The sequence below is a fragment of the Cygnus atratus genome, chromosome 1 (genome assembly GCF_013377495.2).
Source record: "Cygnus atratus isolate AKBS03 ecotype Queensland, Australia chromosome 1, CAtr_DNAZoo_HiC_assembly, whole genome shotgun sequence".
Lineage (NCBI taxonomy): Eukaryota > Metazoa > Chordata > Aves > Anseriformes > Anatidae > Cygnus > Cygnus atratus.
Genome location: NC_066362.1, coordinates 35,817,956 through 35,839,161, shown reverse-complemented (window position 1 = coordinate 35,839,161; position 21,206 = coordinate 35,817,956). Strand labels below are relative to the sequence as shown.

At 39.5% G+C, this 21,206-nt stretch overlaps 1 protein-coding gene across 2 annotated transcripts; it reads right to left on the bottom strand.

Annotated features, from left to right (window-relative positions):
* Positions 1-8,288: 8,288 nt before the first annotated feature.
* Positions 8,289-20,951, bottom strand: RXYLT1 (ribitol xylosyltransferase 1). Of its 2 annotated transcripts, none has more exons than XM_035544265.2 (6): positions 20,391-20,951; positions 19,626-19,802; positions 18,548-18,650; positions 12,709-13,023; positions 10,383-10,553; positions 8,289-9,282 (listed from the first exon to the last, which is right to left on the bottom strand). In XM_035544265.2, the coding sequence occupies exons 1-6, from the start codon at positions 20,533-20,535 to the stop codon at positions 8,865-8,867; spliced, it is 1,329 nt and encodes a 442-aa protein (XP_035400158.1). In that variant the 5' UTR covers positions 20,536-20,951; the 3' UTR covers positions 8,289-8,864. The 2 variants fall into 2 exon arrangements, with proteins under 2 accessions (XP_035400158.1, XP_035400159.1); XM_035544266.2 differs by lacking the exon at positions 20,391-20,951 and adding an exon at positions 16,283-16,353 and having other exon boundaries at positions 19,626-19,775.
* Between the last annotated feature and the right edge of the window lie 255 nt (positions 20,952-21,206).

The following is a 21,206-nucleotide window of genomic DNA, read 5'->3' as shown; positions in this document are numbered from 1 at the left end:
TTCACCTTTTCTTTTTGAAGAATCCAGAGCAAAAGGTGTGCGTTAGGCATGCTGCAGACATGTAATGAACCCTGAGGGAAATATACAGGAGAAGGCAGAGTTGGAGGAGAGGCATTTGGCTGGAGAAACGCATGAAGTCACCCATCTCTGACCTGAGTGGGGGACTCTGGCAGAGCTGGAGGAGCAGAACTGGAGCGGTTTCCACTGGTGGAAGTGTGGGAGCTTTGGAATGAACAGCAGGCTTTCAATCGAGGGAATACACAGCTGCTGGGAACAGGGGAGAGAGGGAAAGTCTTCCACCTTACCTCACAGTACTTTGATAATGGAGGAAATAGTACTTAAATATTCACCACATAGATAATTTATATATATATATATATGCAACTGTATTTTATGCTTGTAAATACTTTATTGATAGCAAAGTATTATGTTTTCCACCACAAATACTGGAAGCAGTGGGAACTTCTTTATTTATGCATGTGGGGAATGTGCATTGCAGTTGAGGAACCAAAGAAGTAACCAGTTCACGGACCACTTTGTGGTGTTTCACAGCTCACCAGGCAGCCAAGCACCAAAGGCTGTCTCAAAGGAGTTCAAAGGATCAATCCATAGGACAGTTTAGTCTAAGCAGCGTTGAGCTGCCTGAAGTCTTAGACTGGATGTGAAAATCCTCTGGTGGATTTGGCCCTAGGCAACTTACTTTGTGAGAAACTGAAGTCAGACTTCAAAATTCATGAGCCACTGTCAAAGACACTGGTGTCAAACACCATAATCTGTGCAGGTATCTATAGTTGGAGGTGAAGTCCCATTCAGGGAGCAAAGAGCATTCCTTGCTTTAAAATGGATAGCAAAGAGACGCTTGAAGTTAGCTCTCTCTTCTGCTCCTGGAAACATGATCCTTTTCACTGAACTTTTAATAGACTGACAGTCAAAAATCTTAAATATTGGACTATAAATGTTTAAGATCAAGCTCTCAGCTGACGTAATATCCTACAGAGAGATATTTGGACGGCACACTGTGTAACAGTAAGAGCTTTTGCTAAGGCAGAAATTCAGCAAGATCCTAATTACGTCTGTGCTGAGATTGGGTACCTGCTAGAGCTTCTCCATGGGGACAAAGAAATGTTATTTCTACTAAATAGAAGACAATTTGCTATAATCTGAAAATAACAGCATGAAAAGAGGGTCAGCGGGGTAAAATCAGTTCAGCTCATTTTATAGGGCACAGGGAAGAAAATAAAAGAATAAGAGAGACATACAAGAAGAAACAATCAGAGTCTGATTAGACAGGGGAAGGAAGGAAAATCGGTACAACATGGCATAACTTGCAAATTCCTGCATGTATACTCACCAGCTGGTATATTGTCTGCAGTTTTAGGCTGAGCAAGACTACTTATTTTTCATGGTAAAGCAATCATGATGCCCTGTACAATCATCAGCAAGGGGCTGCATTGATAGAAATTGATAAATTGCTATTAAATGAATAAAGTGAACCCTCCAGCAACAGCAATATGAAATTAAAGGCTGCATACCAGAGAGTGCATGTCACTGACTGTCTTAAATTTCTGCTAGCACTTGAAGGAAGCGCGAAGCACAATTTAAATCCCTACAGCAATTAATCAGTACATTCCCACCTCTCTTAGGTGAAAAACATCTGTCCTTGATTTTCTGTTTCCCCCAGGAGATTCAAAAAGAGAATCCACGAGCTGAAGATGGCTGGGCTGTGTTTGAGGAAATTAAAAGTATCTTGAAATCAAACTACCTGCTTTTCCATGTACACAGTGGTGGCAGACGACAGACTATTGCTAAAAAATGCTTAGTTTCTGATACAATTCTTTTTATTTAAGGATATAAAGAAATCTCTTCCTGCTACACCTGAAGTAACAATTGCTTAATTTAATTTATAAGCAAATCAAGTAATAAGGCTATCAAAAACTCCTATGCATTTTATCTTGAAATTTAGTTCAGTTCATTCATAGAGCATGTTCCTTCTCCTGTAAAACCCCTCACCATCAACCAAGGTCCTAACAGGGCTGCTACGTTCCACCACCACTATCAGCTTGCACTCCTACATTGCATGTTTTAGTGTTCAGATAGTTTGGCTGCTTCCAGCATCGTGTGATTTAGATGAGATGCCATTCAACAGAAAACACAGTCAGTCTGAGAAAGAGAAAACAAAAATGAAAGGGGAGAAAATCAATCTGGTTTGGTGCTAAAGCCCCACCCAGACTGTCAGGGAGCCTTCTTTGGGTCTTTTGAGTTTCTTTAGGCAGAAATGGTTTACTCTGTCTTCTACAGCATAGGACTGTTTTCACGTCTCATACAAAATTTCAAGATTTATTTATTATTCCCAGCTTTCCACCATGACAAAAGAAACCTGCGCTGTCCCTGCTCTGCCCAGCCCTGCCCTAAGACTTGAACCTGGGGAACCCCACCTCCAAGAGTATTTTGTGTGTTAGCATCTAGCACTGTGGCAGCCTGCCTGCTGATGAGGGTTGTCAGGTGCCATGATCCCACAAATTCCAAAATGTACTAAATGTAGGTCAGGACTTCATGATCCTAAAGGTCTTTTCCAGCCTGGATGATTCTATGATTTTAAATAAGCAGCTAGAGAGGAAAACATTGCATCGCCCATCATAAATATTACTTGAGATGGATCTCCTCTCGTGGCCAGGGACTACTGTTATTCTTCAGGAAAGAACTCTGTTGCAGAAAGAAAAAAGAAGATAAGAAATCACTTACGTGGAAATCGTGCATTTTGGGCCCTGAACAACACTCCTTAGATACAGCAAACTTCATATATGACATTTAACAGATTTATGCCATTTGAATAACTTCATTTGGAAGAATCGGGCTAATTTCAGTCATTCAGAGACTCATTTTCCTTTATTTGTGGCCACCTGCACAACTTGCTTTATTTCAATGAGCCATGTCCTCATCTGGATCTTAGTGAATGACTCATTTCTGTTTGATGCATTTATTTTGCATCTCATGTTTTGAAAACATGCATTTCATGGAACCTGTGTACAATGCTTCAGTTCTGTTCTGTTTGTTTTAAGAATGCAGCCCAAGCTAAAAATGGCATATTCCTGAAGGTTAAAAAAATGAAAATCATGGAATGTCACCTGAAAATCACAAAGTGTGGATTGCCAGGCTGGGCTGTGCAGAATATCAAATAGGAAGCAATTTGAGGATATTTACCTAAAATCATCCTTCTGCGATTAGGCTGGTGTAAGATTGGCTGAGAGAGTGAGTCATGAGCTAGGACAGCTTGCCTCTCTGAACACATCTGTGTTGTAGGACAACAGATCAGAAATACCACAGAATCACAGAATCACAGAATTCTAGGGGTTGGAAGGGACCTTGAGAGATCATTGGGTCAAACCTCCATCCAACGCAGGTTCCCTAGAGCAGGTTGCCCAGGTAGGCGTCCAGACGGGCCTTGAATATCTCCAGAGAAGGAGACTTCACAACCTCCCTGGGCAGCCTGTTCCAGTGCTCCGTCACCCTCACCGTGAAGAAGTTCTTTCGCATGTTGGTGTGGAACTTCCTGGGCTCCATTTTGTGGCCATTGCCCCTTGTCCTGTCCCCACAAACCACTGAAAAGAGGTTGGCTAAATCCCTCTGTCTCCCACACTTAAGATATTTGTAAACATTGATGAGATTCCCTCTCAGTCTTCTCTTCTCAAGGCTGAACAGGCCCAGGTCTCTCAGTCTTTCCTCACAGGGAAGATGCTCCAGGCCCCGTATCATCTTTGTTGCCCTCCGCTGGACTCTTTCCAGGAGATCCCCGTCTTTCTTGTACTGGGGCGCCCAGAACTGGACACAGTATTCCAGGTAAATACCTCGTGTTCTGGCATGGCAGCACCCACTGAACTGCACTCAGGTCCCAAGGGGGCTCGGAGAGGTGCACAGCAAGGCACATGATGCCAGAGCTATCAGCCTGTCAGGAGGCAAGGTGTGTTACCACACAAATGCCTGGCGGTGTGACCAGCCTTTCAAAACTGGTGAGCGGCTTTTGGTTACTGAACTAGAGAAATCTGGAAAGGTTCTTGATTTTCAAAATGTGTAGCAGTTTCACCTGAAGGCTGAGGCCTCTTTATGGGATTGTGAATCAGAGACACTTAAAATACTGGCCCCACTGAAGCACCAGACCCTAGGGGACTAACACTATGTAGCCTATTTTGAAAAACTTTGCTCTCACCCTGTTAGTGACGTGTAGTTTCAGTGCTCAGATGCATTTTCTTTCAAATTTTGAATGAAGTACATCAGAAATGCACATAGGTATTCAGCCCTTGAATTTCACCTCTAGCGCCTTTTCAGCTTTTAAGTTCTTTAAAACCGGAGTCACAATTTTAACCTTCAAGCAGTCCTCTGCGTTCAGATTTGTAGTAAAGATGAGAATAGTATTTATGTTGGCAAGATAAAACTACCTGCCCAGTTACTGGTTTTTATTGTTTGGGAGACACTGAAGAAATCCTGAAATTTGACCCACCCAGAGAATTAGGTGGCAAAGATAATCAGTAGCATGACCTTTTGCAAGCTGTTTCCTTATCAGGAGGATTAGCAGTGGTGATTTATCGGCTGGTGATTAACGAGAAATCTGTGCAATTCTCTGTGACTGCATCAGCTTCTGGGAGGAGAAGAAAGAACGAGAGCACAGAACTCCTGTTGGTTTTGCTGCACAGCACGGCTTTTACAGCACCACTTTTGGACTGATCCCAGGACGGCTCATTGTACAGCCTATTTAACTTATCTTTGTGGACTCAGAAAGCAACAAAATCAACACAAAGTCCTGGGATCCAGTGTAAACTCTATGTCATCCTTTCAGGCACATTTTCATGAGGTCAGCTTTACTTTTTTGGCTGATTCATCAAACCCTTTGTATTGGACTGGGAGCACTACACAAACATTAGATTCTTTCTTAGCTATTGGAAAATGGCAGTCCCGACATGCCTTATGGTAGCAATTTTCCTGGAAGAAAATTGGATTTGGATCTGAAATACTTTTCTTTCTCCCATCATCAGCCTTCAAGGACATGCCAAAATAAACATAATCTTGTTCTACTGTCTTTCATTTCTCCCGTCCCAGTAGGAAGAATGCCTGGAAGTATTTTAGGACTCTGTCAAATGGAAGCTGCTGCTGAGTTTGCCCAGCTTGGAGGTTAGTACTAACATGGAAGGTTTGCCAAGATGTAACAGGATTTTATTTTTGTAGTTTTGCAAGTGTTTTGGTAAGGCCAATAGGCCAAGAGAGAAACTGCTGATACCAGCATATAGTGGCCCTAATTCATACTGAACAATTGCTGTGAGAAAGGCTTCTTCAAAACTTTTGCAACGTTCTTTTCAGTCATTGAAGGATGATATCTGACAACACTGAAATACATAAATATTGGAATATACACCAGCTTTAGTGTCCAAGAATGATAAACAATCAAGAGCCTGACCCTTTGCAAGGTACTGCCTTATCTACAGGACTACCAACAGTGATAAACACTGGTAACATTTCTTTGGAAATATATTGCTCTGGAGCTGGCCTTTTAACCAGGTCACACCATATGTTTGCTGCCATTCCTAACAGGTTCAGAATCATATAAGAAAGACAAAAGTAGAGTAAATTGTGAGACACTAGATCTGGTTCCTCTTACAGCAAGGCAATCATACAATATGTGATGCTACAGTCAGCATTCCTGGTTCAAGAAATGCTTGGTTCTCCTCAGTGCTGCCTCTCTGACAGGTGGGATGTGTGGTCACGCTCTGGAAAGCCTTACTTCACCATCCCAACCTTGAACCAGAGGGCTAATTGCAAAAACAAAGCATGAATTTTCCTCTCCGTATTAAAAAACTAAATTGATCCTTCAACTTCTCACTACCAGCAGATATCATGTACTCCCACCAGGACACACCTTGCAGCTGGTAAACTTTTTCTCCAATGGCTTAACTGCTTCCCTTTTTTTAAACTAGTTTCCTCTACCACTGATGAGACTTTATCTCCAATTTCTTGCACTCCTCCCTCTCTTTCTTCCTGCAGTTTCAAAACATTTTTTGCCAAGGTCCCTTATGCCGTGCTTCTTGCTAGTTCTTGTTTTCTATCCTCCCACCCTATATGCACGAGCACAGACTTCACCTTCCCCTGCGATTTGTGGCATGTTGGATCTTATACCAGAGCTACCAAAACAAGCTGCTCCTCCTGCTTCAAATTTTCCCTCTTCCAGGGAAAACCACACTTTGGAGTGGGGTATCGGTCCTTACGAACAATCACAATCATGTGAGCTCTCTCTCTTCCCACTTCCAGATCTGTAATGCTCCCACTTGCACAAAACACTGCCTTCACGAACAACAGTGGATGTGACGAGCCCAGGCACGCAGAACCCAGTGGTATCGCTCACCTGCCAGCTCCCTGCAGAGCCCCCACCAGGGCAATGCCTTAGAACAGGCAGAAGGTCCCGGGGCTGTTATAATGGAGCAAAGTGCGTGGAGTTGGTGGAGATAAGGCAATGGGGCTACGGGGTAAGGAAAGAGAAGTCAGAAGATCCAAACAGAGCGCAGATTTGACAATTTTTTCCAAGAAAAGATTAGGAAGTAAAAACAGAACTACAATCTCCCTCACAAATTATACAGTGGAATAAGGGGGGAAAAAATACTAGCACCTGGTTGATGTGTTAAGAACCTTCCCGTCTTGCAGATGGTTTGCTCTCTTTGCTCCATTAGCATTAGAAATAGAACGCAAGGAAAAAACTTTTAGTACTAATTCCTGTTGGACTGAAGCAGGTGAATTTGAAGTGTCAAGACTTGGCTAAACGTAGATAAAATGTGAATTACTCCTCCTTCAACTTCAAGAACAGGCAAGTAGCTGTGTGAAATTCTGATAAAACTCTGATGCACCTAGTGTTCTCCCTTAAGATATAATTGCCACACAAGTTCAGAAATAATCTCACACGTTTACTTATAAATGAACACGTGAATAGCACTACTGGTGACTAACACACTGAGCTGCTTTTCAAACTTTACCTTGCACACCACCAAATTTATAGGAGTTAACAACACTAGATAAAAATCTAGGCTGACTGATAGAGACTCTCAGCTGTTTTTTTTTGTTTGTTTTGAAGTCCATTTAAATCCTTCAGGAGCGCCTGTTACGTACTGAAAACGTACTGCTCTAGATCACTGCTCCACATTCTGTAGCTTTTGGAGAAAGATTCTAGTACAGGGAAATTACAGCAGTGACATTTCACTACTGCAGAGCACCAAGCTTTCTCTAACCCTCTTAATGCTGTGTGTACTACTGTGGAGATGGTGGCTTTAGATCCTCAGTATGGAAATTTCTTGTAAATTTGATCCAGCAAGCTCCTCCTCTAAGCAAGGTTCATCAACTCAGTCCTGAATTGTAATAGCTGTACTTCCAGCTTCAGCAGAATGGAATACATTTGCATTGTATTGCAATTGCATGATGCTTCAGCTAGAATGGGTGGGGGATAGTCACAGGAAATATGTCTTAGGCATGCAGCTTAGCTTATTTGAATTTAACTTATTTGTCTTCTGAGAACATCTGTTTGTCTACTAACTGCATTGGGAATGCAAGATCCTAAAATCTATGTGCTCTGAGCCATACCTTATTGTAGATCTGGTACAGCCACTGTGTATATCATTTGCTGTTAATGAACTAAAACCCAGTGCTTTTATATGTTTTTTTTTTTAACAGAAAGGATGCAAGAAAATTGAAAAAAATACTAATGAAGTGCTCTTGTATGATACATATTCCAGAACTAGATAGTATTATTACACTAATTAATACCACTTAGCAGAACAGTCACACTGGCTTTTAGATTCCTACATGAGAGCGAACCCATATGGCACACTGACTCAAAGACACAAAACTGGCTGCAACACCACTTTTGGTATGCCAGTGTTGTGTATGCAGAAAAAACAGCTCAGCCAAACACACAGAAGATAATAGCATGTACTCATTTCTCATGTACAAGAACAATAACAGATCCCTTTCACTACGTTTAATGAAAACTGTCATAAACATGCAATATTGCATTTCTGTCATCTTTTGGAGCAGATAGGTTTCAGCAGAGTTTTAGAAATCAGATAAGCCACATGCACGTTCATGTTGAAGGCCAAGTGTTCAGGACGTGCAGCTGTAACTGCAGGTAATGAGTGCTCCCTCAGCAGAGCTTCGGAAAGGTATGTCCTAAAACTACACGGAAATGAAAGACATTTTGATATCTGAAATTAAAGGGGAAATACATTGCGAGGTAATATTTCAAAGAAAGAGTTCTCTGTTTTTACCTTGAAATATACATTTTTATTCCACAGTGTTTAATTAGCTTTATGACCACTTTCTTGGAAATGAAACATGTCAATTAAGTAAACAGTTCACATTTTCAAAACCAACACCTACCAGAAGATACCTTACTGATTGTGCTAAACCTGGTAATTTTGTTATAACAATACGTTTTTTTCAGCATTCGTAATACATTATTCTGTTCAACACAGCTTTCCTTCTTATCTTTTCCTCAGAAACAACTGTTGTTCTCACGTTGGATTTTTAACAAGTTCACATGCTCAAAGATATTTTCCTAAAGAAATTTACCACGTTACACATCAGCACAGAAATTGTAAAAATAGACATACAATTGCTGCCACCCTTACAGGCTACCATCCCTCTACATTAACATTCTCTCTGGAAATTGTTACGGATGGAGGGCCAAACATAGCTCCGGGCTAAGCTAGCCCAACTCTGTTGACTTCAAAAGGAATGCACCTGCCTCGTGAGGTTTCTTTTTTTGAATAAAAGCTTCCTCAGAAAGTTAATGGAAATTAAGCTTTCAATCTGTTCTAGATTTTTAAAAGGGAATTTTATCCTTTATCACTGGGCAGAAATGAATTTTCCAAAGTATTAATGAATTTCTGTCTCATCCATGCTTTGAAGTTTTGATACCACTCTATAAGCTTTATTCTCCTTTGAATCTTTTCTTGTAAGCTCATTTTTTTTTCTTTTTCTAGAACAGCAGGAAGCTCTTTCCAGTTTTTAATAAAGATAAATGGAGCCCCCATGGTTTTTAATAATTGTAATGGAGCACTGTGGTACATTGATGAATTTCCGCAATCACCAGGTGTCATTACATCTTCTATAACAGGCAGGGATCCATACGAACAAGCTTCGTAAATCCTATAGCATTCTGTATTTATTCCCACTGGGCACAACGTCAGATCACTCTGCAGCAAGGCATCCTGATAGTTTTTGAAACTTTCATTTGTTTCTTGAGGCTGCCACCTAGGAAAGTAAAGGGGTTGAACATTAATATTTTTCCCATACTCATTACAATGAAAAGTAGGGATATGCTTTCATTTCAGTTATTTATAAAATCAGAAGTGTTGTGAACGTAAAAAATTCCTATTATACATACAATTAATAGGCTTTTACTTTTTACTTAACTATACTTAAAGAGTCTTCTAAAAATTTTATTGAAAATGTCACTGTTAAAAACAGATTGCAACACAATTTAGGTAAAGTCCTTTTAGGAAATTATTAATATTTAGAACTGTAAGAAGCAAATTAAAACTCTGTTTTACATATTATGCGTGACTCGGATGATGCATATCTTCACAGCAGACATACAGGGAAACACTTGATGAACTTCCCAATGAATTTTTTTTGGTCTTAAATACTTCAAATCAGTAGAGGCTTGCTTTTTACATCCTTCTGCTCTAGCATGTAAAGCAGTCTGTTAACTGTCAGTCTGCCTGGAGTGCCTCAGAATGTCTGTGAGGTAAGGGTTTATGCCACAGACACTGTTCATCTCCTGAGGCTCTTCATCAGGGTAGCAGAGGTTTTCCTAAGCACTGCTGTGCCTACTATCAATCATTTTACAGGTGTTGCTTGGCAAAATTAAGAAAAACTATCAGAACCCTATTCCTGTTACTCAAGACATCTGCTCTACCTATTTGGAGCAAAAAAGAGCAATATTGTTCAGATTAAATCACCCTTGCATGGAACACAAAATATAGCTGCCTTTTTCTTCTGGTAAGATATTAACACATACAAGGTGCAAGACACGTATTTCTTCTCCTATCATAATCAAATATATGTAAGGAAAAAAAAAGAGATGGTCTTCCTACGCAGTATACATTGATCTTCCTAGTATTTTAAAATATTCTTTATTTAAAATATTTCAGCAGAAAGGTTGTAATGATATGAAGCCTTATACAAAGAATCCTGACAATGTTCTCTCTCTTTCTTTATTATTATTACTTTTAATTATGACTGGTTACCTTTAATTGCACTGTTTCTTAAAATTCAAGAAAGGATTGTTAATAATGAATGAACTAAGCAAAAATGTCAGAGTATTTTCATGAAGTAAATCAGAGTCTTACTGTTCTCTGGCTGCAATCCAGCAAAGCTTATCAAGTCCATCCTGCTTCAGTATTTCCATTAGAGTTTCCCTCGAAGAGTTCTTATAAACTGTTCCTAGGAAATTACATAGATATGACCTTGGATCGTGTAGCATTGACCAGCTGGGTTCTACAACCGGAAAATTTCTGTAGCTGTAAAAACAATGTACACATTAGATAATGGCATGTTTTATGTCAAGAGAAAATACATTTTGCACTATTTCATGTTTGCCATAGAAGATTCTAAGACTAAAAACACCTGTTTGTTACCAATCTGTATCTATAAGCAAACCAGTGCAAGTCCTGTCCTAAAAGTTGATCTTCATTCCCTCTGTTCCAACCACTCTCTTCTCGATGTCTCTGAAGACTTCTGTTCTGTCTTGACATCAAAGAAATTACATATGCATGCTATAAACATCCTTCAGAGACACGCTTTTCTGAAACCCTCTGTTCTGGATGCAACCACTAGTTTTGACTGAAAAGGCCAGAATAATGGCAATTATGGAGTCGAAGTCTCAGTTACCTGAATCTCTGGGCATGCTCATCAGCTGAAATACAGTGGCAACCTCTCAAAAGGAAAAATGTCACTGTGACCTGGTTGCATTCATTAATCTTCGGCTACTAAACAGCTTGCTGTACAAGCTATTCAACTTTGCTTTTAGGACTCAACAACACCAGTGCAAAATCCTGGGATTCAATGTGAGCTATACGTTATCTTTTTAGACACATTTTCATTATGTCAAGTTGTTTGTTTTTTTTTTTTGACTGATTTTTCAAATCTTATGTCAGGAATTTTGGTCAGCTAGTGAAAAACTGCTTCAGCAGAAGGGTTGGCACTAACTTTTTCATTAAATAAAGTTAGTTTTATTTTATATTTTTGGAACAGATGAATGGTAAAAAGTCCTTTTTTTCTGCTCCTTAACATTCTCAAATTAAGATGGAGATTCCTTCCAATGTCATTATTTTAGAGGGATCACTGTTCTTTACTTCCCTGTTATTTCTTTTTTTTGGAATAAAAAATACACCCTGATACCAACTCCTTATTGTTTTCAGAGGTGTTCTCTTTTTTATTTCACAGATATTTCTTAATTGTCATTAATAGTTCTGAACGCATACTCACTTTTCTGACCATCCCATATTTCTAATGAACAACTGTTTCCTAGTTCTTCTACCTGAGGAATGTTAATTTACCTACTCTCAGAGAACCGTTTTTTTCATTCCAAATATTTTTGCAGCATCCTACATCTTTCTTTTCCCTCTTCCCTTGGAAAATTTGGCCCATTTGCATAACTTTAACAATTTTTGCAACTGTTTGTGTACAAAGGGCAAAGCCCCATTCTGATACCTGATCTATCTTACCCCATCCAGCTTTGCACCTGAGTTTATTACTCTAACTGTTGTTCCTTTTTCTTCTCTATCCTCTTAATCTTGGCATCTCAAAACTCGACTTCTTTTTGCTTATGAAATCCCAACCAACTGGAGAGAACGCCATCAATTCTCTGACACTATCAAGAATTCAGATTTACTATATTTCAATGGCACTGCGAGCACGTTCAACTATGTATAAAACTCCATACAATTTGCAGACTGCAGACTACAGGATACTAAATTCAAATACAACACAAGCTATGAAAATAATCCCAAATTCTTTTCTTCTTGTATTACCACAGTAAGTAGCCAAAACTGTATTAACTCTGTTAATATGGAGTAAACAAGGAAGGAATGCAGCTAACCGAACCAAACAGGTATCTACTCCACATAAACAGTCTGAGCACTAAGTATAACAAAAAGGTTTTGTGAGTAAGCAGTTAAGCCAGTTTATGCTACTGTGATACTGGCGTGTACTAATCCCAAATGGGAGGCGTCCAATTTCCTTTTGAGAGCCAAAGCAGGGGTTAAAAAAAGTACTGCCAGTACCACCGCTTTCCTGTCCTAAACAAGCAGTAGTTGGAACCTTTTTACATAAATACCTTTTAAATCCTCATGCACATATTACATCAGCAGTTACAATAAATCTCAAGAGCAAATCTACTGAAGAAATAGTCAAACCTAAAACCCCACTAGACACAGGTTCCTTTTTTTTTTTTAAAAGCTCTCTAAATCCTAGCCTTCTTTTTCTATGTTATTATTTTAATTGTTAAATCTAATTTCCAAAGATTCCACTGCTTCATTTAGAAAAACATTACTAGGACCGAGTTCTACAATTTACTTAATCGTTTTGAGAACCAGCAGTAACATTCAGATGTATTTTCCATACCTCACATATAACAATTAAGTTTAAATTGTAATTTTTGTCTACAGCACTTACGTAGCTACTCCTAAAGGCCACTGGAAAATATCTTCTTCATTTACCAATGTATAGTCATATGTTACAAAGAGCAGATTTACAAATCCTCCGTGTCTTTTCAGGTATGGTTGAATCCATTCATTGTTGCACTGCTCATTTCCAAGCAGCACAACAGCTACATGCTGTATCTTGTGAGTCTGGATTAACGTTTGCGCGTAATGCAACCACTGAGTGGCGTAAGTGATCTTTGCTTTTTCTCTTCCATTCAGAACTAGCACAACATTTTCAGCTTCAACTGAGAAGTAGCCAGGAACTACAGACGGACCAGTGATGAAGCTGTGAAAACCAAAAAACAAACAGTAAACAACCTTAAGACAAATTATTGACCTTAATCCTCTACACATCCTTACAACACTCCAGAGATATTTTTCTTCAATAAACTAAATGCAATATACTGTGAAGTACCTATGCAACTGTAACCGTTTCTGTTGTTAAATATAGCTATAACACAGAAATAAAGTTGCCTTCGGCTTCATTCAGGAAAAAAAAAAGAATTAGACTTAAATGTAAATAAGGTATTTTGTAAATAAATCAAATACTATCATGTTGAAACATAAAAATGTCAGTAAACTAATCAACCTAAAAAAAACCACCCTGCTTTGATGATCGCTTAAGGTCAAACTTTTTATTCATGCCAGTAATAACCAATTAATACTGCATTAGAACAAGAAGAGATGATCTCCCCCAGATTTATAAGAGTCTACTAAAAAGGTGTCTAAATGAGGAACAGTTGGCTGGTCTGGTGTTTTATTTTTCTCTGAAATTTTGGTCATGCTAAGGTTAGACTAAAGAAGAGATGGCATCATCTGATATTCAGTAAAATCTGTAACATGAGAGGCAGGTACCTCACGGTAAACTTACGATGCTTGTATGACCCAGGACGAATTTCAGGCTTTGATAAAAGTTTTGTAGCACAGACATTTTTAGGTATCCAATTGCACGTTGCGATCTATCACAATATATTTAACAAAGGAATTTCAATCGTAGTAAAATCAGTACATCACTGGTAATTTACAAGTATCTGAAGTACAAGTACATAAACAGCCTTTTATGAACTGCCACTAAGCAAACCAGTGTTTGCCAGCTCTTGCTCTTCAGTTAATTGCTGTTTTAACAGACTATTGACTGAACTCAAAGGATTAGTGATTACACACCTTGGGAAAGAGTGGAGGAGAAAAAAAAAAAACAAAAACTATTTTTTTTCCCTCAGGAATCAATGAAGTGTTTACTCTTCTAGGTCTTCAGCATTACTACATTTTTTTTCAACTACCAGTTGTACTTAATTTAGAATAAGTGAATTTTAATTAATTGAGAATGAGCATGAAACGCTGAGACTGACCGCTAGTTTCAGTTCAAATGTGTTTTGTGAGAAGAAGAAAATTCACATCAAAAGCCATAAAAGCTACTCCAGTGAGGATATCTGAAACTGACCTTCGGCAAGCATATTCTAAACCTCAGTTAGGCTGTCACGGTGCTGCCTCAGTGGGAGCGGCACATCTTGGAGCCAAGATTCAGGAGACACACAACTTGGTATTAAGACTTTTCACAGATTTTCACAGGCCAATACTTAAATCTAAACATACAGTGACAAAAGACTTTGTAGGGCACAAGGACAGTGACATCCTCATCACTGAGATTCACAAGACTGAACATCAAAATGCCTAAAATAGCGAGAAGGATATGAAGTTGCCTCAATGACCACCTTGTAAAAGAGCCCTGGGGGAAATGGGTTCTGTCTATGGACACAGTGCTGTAAGGCTACGAACTTTACAGGAGTAACAGGATGAAGAGGGGGGGAAGCAATGGTCTGTGTGTACGAAAACGTGAAGTTTAGCAGCATGAAACTGTACTGGAGGGGGAACACTATGAAAATCCCATACTGTAGTAAAAAAACACGGTACTAAGGTTGTGGTATTAACTCCCAGTCAGAATACAATAGTGACTGCGAAATGTAAGGGAGATTACAGAAGTTACAAAATGAAGACATGCAGTAGCACTAGGAGAGTCTCACTATTCACATACAGGCTATCTCTGGTGATACATGGAGATGACATTTTTTACTCAATAAATTAATAGAAAAGTTAGGAAGACTGTCAAAAGGTGAAGGCCACCACTGAAAACAATAAAAAACTAGCCCAAACAAGCAGGACAGCAAAGCTCATAAAATACTGCAGATGAAATGTAAACAGAAGATGAAGGCTAAACAGCAATTTGAAGAGCACCTTGTAAAAGTTTGTTCTGGCTGACTGGTGAAGGTTCTTTAAATATATGAAAAATATATCAAAAAGGCAACTACGGAACTGGTGGGAACACTTAAGGTAATGGTTTGAAAATGATACTCAGGGATGACAAAGCCACAGCAGAGAAGATTCCCACACCGGTATTATCTGAAGCAAGAAATACAAAGGTAAACAAACACATGAAATATTGCATCAAATGAAGAACTTGGACCTGGATGGTTTTCACTTGAGAGTTCTGAAGAAACTCAAACATGAAATTGCAGAACTGCTTGGCAAAAGCATGCATAGCAGTCATTATGAAGAGACACCATGCCTAACAAAAAGCAGGTTTCTCAGCATCGCTCCTACAAAAACATCCGGAGAGGACTCCAGGAGCTACAGACCAGGCAGTATGACTTCCCTCTCTGGAAGAATCTATAATAAAGACTAAGATCACTGGATCTTATCAGAAGGTAAGATCACTGACTGCACACACAGATAAACACTGCTGTAAACATAGCTCCTATAGAGCCTGTCTAACTAATCCAATGGAGATCCGTGAGTGTGTCAGGAAGAATACAGATAAAGGGAATCCAGTAGAAATAGCGTATTTGGATTTTCAAAAAAAATTCAACGAAGGCTATTAAGGAAACTAAATTGCCACAAGCTATCCTTTGGGAAATCATATGGAAGGTAAAGATGTCTTTCCTCGTTAGTTTTGTTGACCAGTATGCTTTCATTCAGGTACCTGCACTGAATGGCTGCGGTTTGCACAAAGAGTACAGGAGAATGGGGCAGAAGAAAACTGTTGAACAACCAAGTCTATCAGGGACCGGGGAAAAGCAGCTCCGAATGTTAAAATAAAGAGGGTTGTGACTCTCAACGGAACAAAAATTTAGGAATGCTTTTACTTAATGCTAAGTTTGACACTTTATTCTCTACAAATATCCTGCTGGATGACAAGAGAGAGAAGGATGTGAATCGCTTCAGGCCAAGGAAGCTCTTTTCCTGCTTCTTGGAGGAATATGCCAACACATCACTAAAATTCACAGCTCAGCAGCTCCTTCTTCACCTGTGTTTTTATGTAAATGTCCCTGAAGCTCATGTAGAAGTTGACACATTCAGTATCCCTTCAGGCAACTTCTAGAGTAAAAACTTAAAGCCACCAAAACGTGCATTCTCCACCATAAAGGTATGCACTGGGCTTATTCATGCAAGTGTGTTCAAGTGCTATTTTGGCATTTCTGTGTCTTCAGATTTGATGTTCTTTAAAAACCTTCATGTGAGCTCTACATTTTAACAATCATTAGACTTACCACAAAACTGCACAGCAGCACATATTCTCCAAATGTGTCATGTCACCTCCACTAGCTCCCTCTAGCCTCATCTAGTAATCAAATGGAGATAATTTACCTCAGCCAGACAATAAAGAAGTCAACAATTCCAGAAAATATTTTTATGAGTGAGCAGCCAAAATCATACTAATTTGTCCTCACAAAAAGCTACAGACTATCATTTCCAATTTGACTAAAATGTAGAACTTCAGCTATTTCATTTCAGAATCCCAATCGTTAAAATCACAGTTATATTTACATATTTGCTGTAATTTTCATAAGAAGTTCTTACTAGCCTGTCAAATATTAACTGCTACTATATTGGTACCTGATATAAACTTTTTGTTTTCATAGGATTTAATGTTCAAGTTGAAGTTAAAATAAAGGCTATTATCCCCAATTCCTCTAAATATAACAAGAAGATATTTATATGCCAATATGGAAGTCTTTCTTTGGAAGACGCACACACACAGAGGAACCATGTGAGGTTATTATTCATCTGAAACAGGCAGACCAGAGAGAAAATATCCATAATCAGTCAAGTGATGGTCTCAGTTACACGCAGCAAATTATTTCTTAACATGAAAGGCAAGGTCTTGAAAAATATCCTTGTGTGCATACCAAGAAGACAATGTATATGATAGAATGTCAATGATTTATATTGGCTTTGAGATTTTATATCTAGGAAAAAAAAAAAAGAGGAGTCTCCTCCCAACAAGAAAACACTACAGGCTTTGCTCCCTACTGAAAAAAGGTATTATCATATTCTTTCTCTGAGTCTGTGAATGGAAAGATCTCTTGATCATGATCTCCATCACGGAGATTACTAAGGGTGCAGTAGCACCATTCATAGTTGATTCCATAATCTTGTAGTATTAGACCATATCTGCAGACAAGGAAAATAGCTATAAAAAAAAGTGTGATTTCATGTATTTCCTCTTATATAAGATTGACTTTTTGAGAATTGCTGTGTTTAAATCACACCTACACATCCTCCTAGAAGACTTTTTAAATACTTATAAACTGGATGTTGGTACTATTGAAGAAATTCTACAACTTGTACCATGTACATGGTCAGATAAACTGAAAAACAATTCAGAGTGATAAAAACTTTTGTGGTCACTTAATAAAAGCTTTCAATTCACAATCATGTTTATCCCTTGTCTTATTGTGTGAAGAAAAAACACCCTTCTGAAGCAAAACATTTTTCAAAAGTTAAATTCACTCTAGTGTGGCATTTATGACTCTAGTGTGGCATTTATGACTCTAGTGTGGCATTTATGCTTTGAAAAGAAAACTTTTTAAGAGATGGGTCCTTGTGCCAGTGACTAAATGTTGTAGGCAAGCTACTATGGCAGACTAGCAAACTGGCCAAATAGATGAAAAATCCTTCAGCTTTCACATATCTTTAGAGTAAACCTTCAAAAATGGTATTGAATAGGACCTTAGAGAAAAGTTTCATATAATTCACTAAAAAATATTAAATGCTTGAATATAGCCTTAAAATATGCATGATCACAGATCAAAATCTATTTTTAAACCAAACCATGTTTTGTTTGCTTTAAACATCTTCCTTTACAAATAAAATTTCTCTTTGCAAATCAAGTGGTTAACCAGATTGGTAGGTCTAGAAGGTTGTTTTTGTTATAAATAGAAACAAATTGTGTTTCTGATACAATCCTATTTATGAATGAATGAGTAAAGTCCCTTTTCCCTAAATACAATATAAACCAAATAGCAGGAGGAATTTTCTTACCTCACAACTCTTTTCAGCTTCTTTCAGTCAACTACCAGCCCAAAGTCCCAGTTCTTAGCCTTTTCTCAGGGCTGTTTTCTCCCCACTTATGAGACCCTTTGGCTGCCCTTCTTTGCAGTATTGTGAGTCTTTTCACAGTTCTTGACACAGACACAGTATTTGACACAGATCTTTGCAAAACAGCTGACGGAACTGCTTCATAGCTTTTGATTTTTAATAGCAATGTGTTTGCACTAAAATTTGCTGTTTTTATCAAGTATGTTTTTCCATTAATGTAACCATTTCTTGTGATAATATTAAAGGAGAAGTTGTGTGCATACTTCTCTGTTATCAAAACACTACAAAATTAAAGCATTTGCAACTGGTATTAAAATACTTGCAACTCTGATAGACAGAATAATGCACCGGTGCATCTTATCATGCTCTTTAACAAACTATGCATTGGAAAGCTGAATTTAGCACATGTAAAGTCAACTTCACAAAGCTAGTACCTGAAGTATGTTTTTCCTGCCTTTTGGCTTCCTTGTCTCCATGGTGCAGTCACATCAGCTGGCTCAAGATGCCCTTCAAAAATATGTTGCCAAAGGTAAAGACCTACATAAATGATGAAAATACGATGGTCAATTTGAATGCACATATTTTGCCTACTCTACACTACCAACAAGACAAAAAAAATTGCATAAGAAATGTCAAAGCTTCCTATATAATACAGACATTGCCCCCCCAACTTCTATATGACTTAGTAATTAAGATGAATTTTTCAAACATCAAGTAATTTGAAAAGATTCTTTGGCTGCCAAAACATCAGTAGATGAAGATATACCACACTATCACTTCTGCCAACATCTCTTTCTGGTACAGTTAACACGTAAAAATTAACAAATATTAATCTCCATTTTAAGGACAACCATACTTTTCTTAAGCTATAGTGAAATACACCAAATTTTATGACAGAATACCAATGTGTTCTGCAACACTACATAAAAGTTCAACTTAAACTGGAAATTTTGCATTTCTAAAAAAGCTGTAATACAAACAACGAGATGTCTTCAGCAGTAGCTAAAAATCTTAAGAGGACCTTGGCCCCCAGTTTATGTAGAGAGGTCTCTCATTGTCTTCTACAACAGAACATTTTTCAAGTTCATCAGTGGTTATACTAGTACAGTACACAGAATGCCTTATTTCTCACTTACAATGCTTTAGTTCATAAAGTATATATGTGACAATTATTCTGTTTTAACCAAATAAGATGCCTGTTTATGTGTTGCATTGTAAACTAGACTGGCTTTAAAAAGCAACTGTGTCTCTTTACCATTTGTGTGACTTTCCCTTGATAGAAATGAAAAACAGCTCCCAAAAGAACTGATACAAAGAAACTGGTATCTAACTATTCTTATGTTGGCATTAACATATTTTTGAGTAACAGCTTCTACTTCCTTAATACTTTTCATTTATAGATGTCCGCATTATTTTAATCATATACATACATTAGAGTCAACTAAAGAAGAAAAAGGCAAAGTGATTTATCAGAAGAGTTGTGATTTGTAGGCCTAGATTACATCTGCTTACCAATTGCTGCTTTTCCCCAAATCTGCACTCTAAGATTGGTTTGTTCTAGGTGAGATCTTGCATTTTTTATCATCTTAATATTATTTTCGTATCTCTGTTGAGAAGCAATCTGTTCATTTTTCTCATCAGCTTCCCAGGGATTCCACTCTTCGTTTCCCAAAGAAACATGATCTATATCTAGGAAATACAAAAAGAGAATTTATATAAAAACTCTACGCTTACAAATTTAGCAAATTTACAATTTTTCTGGTCAGTACTGAATTTCAAATATTCTCTTAGTCAGTATAACATAGTTCATATGAAAAATCGTTTAAAATATGTTTATGTTAATGACGGAGCTCTATACACGCTAAATGAACCAACCGACACGCAGAAAAACAAATGAGATGTGACCTTTATTAGGAAGTATACAAACTGCTTGATAGACAGGGGTCTAAAGGCAGAATTGTGGAATGTCCTTCCCTGATAGGTTTAGGTTTCCCTTCCCTTCCCTTCCCTTCCCTTCCCTTCCCTTCCCCCCAAGGTGGCGCCCTGCGCGCCCGGAAGACCGACAAAATGGCGGCTGCCAGCGCAGGCCCGGGGAGGGGCTGTTCAGCCCCGCTCTCCGCTCAGCTCCCGGCGCTGCCCGGGCTCCCCCCGTTAGGGCCCGTCGGGCTCCGCCAGGCCCCGTCGGAGCGATGCCGGCCCCGCGGCCGTGCCGCTGGTGCCGGGCAGGCCCGCGCCGGGCGGCTCGGAGCGGCTGCGGGGGGCGGCCGCCGCTCTCACCTCGCGGGCCGCGGCGGTCCCTGTGCGGCGGGCGGACGGCGGCCGTGCGGCGGGGCCGGAGGAAGACGGTGTAGGCCGCGTAGAGGGAGAAGAGGCCGTAGGCGAGGAGCAAGGCGGAGCACAGCCGCTTGCGAGCGCCCCGCATCCCGCCCGGCGCGGGCGGAGGGCGCGGCGGGAGGGGCTGCGGCCGCGGCTCTGTGCCGCCCGCTGCCGGGCACCGGGCCGCGTCCCCTGGCGAAGAGGTTTAGAGGTGGCCCCCGCCATCGGGCTCAGCAGGCAGCCCTGAGGCGTCCCGGCACCATCTTCTCGCCCCGTTCCTCACGAGGGGAGGCCGGGCCATGGCCGAGTCCTGCGGGCTGCGGCTGCTGCCCCACAGGCGAGGCGCTGCAGCTGCTGCGGTGTGCTCTCCTCCTCCCCCCGAGGGCTTCAGGAGGCAAAAATGAGAAAGGAAGGAATTTTTGACTAAGCATCAGTCCTCTAAAGCTAGATGCTACAATATTTGTAAAGCCACTACCAGGCTATTTTTGAACAGCATGATCCTAATGATAGCCAAAGCATAGTGCCCTTCACCTACCCTGAGCATGGACTGCTACAGCCTGATTATAATGCAACCTTGCAGCCTGTTCTGGATCTAGGCATTTTTCTTCTTTTTATTTATTTATTTGTTTGTTTGTTTATTTATCCTTACAAACACTAAACTTTGCTCTAACTCTGACCTAAAACTTGTTGAATGGACCTCTGCTTGCTCCCAAACAAAATGTACCTGGTTGTCTTAGTAGACCTTCTGAGACAGGTTTACAGTCAGCCCACTGCCAA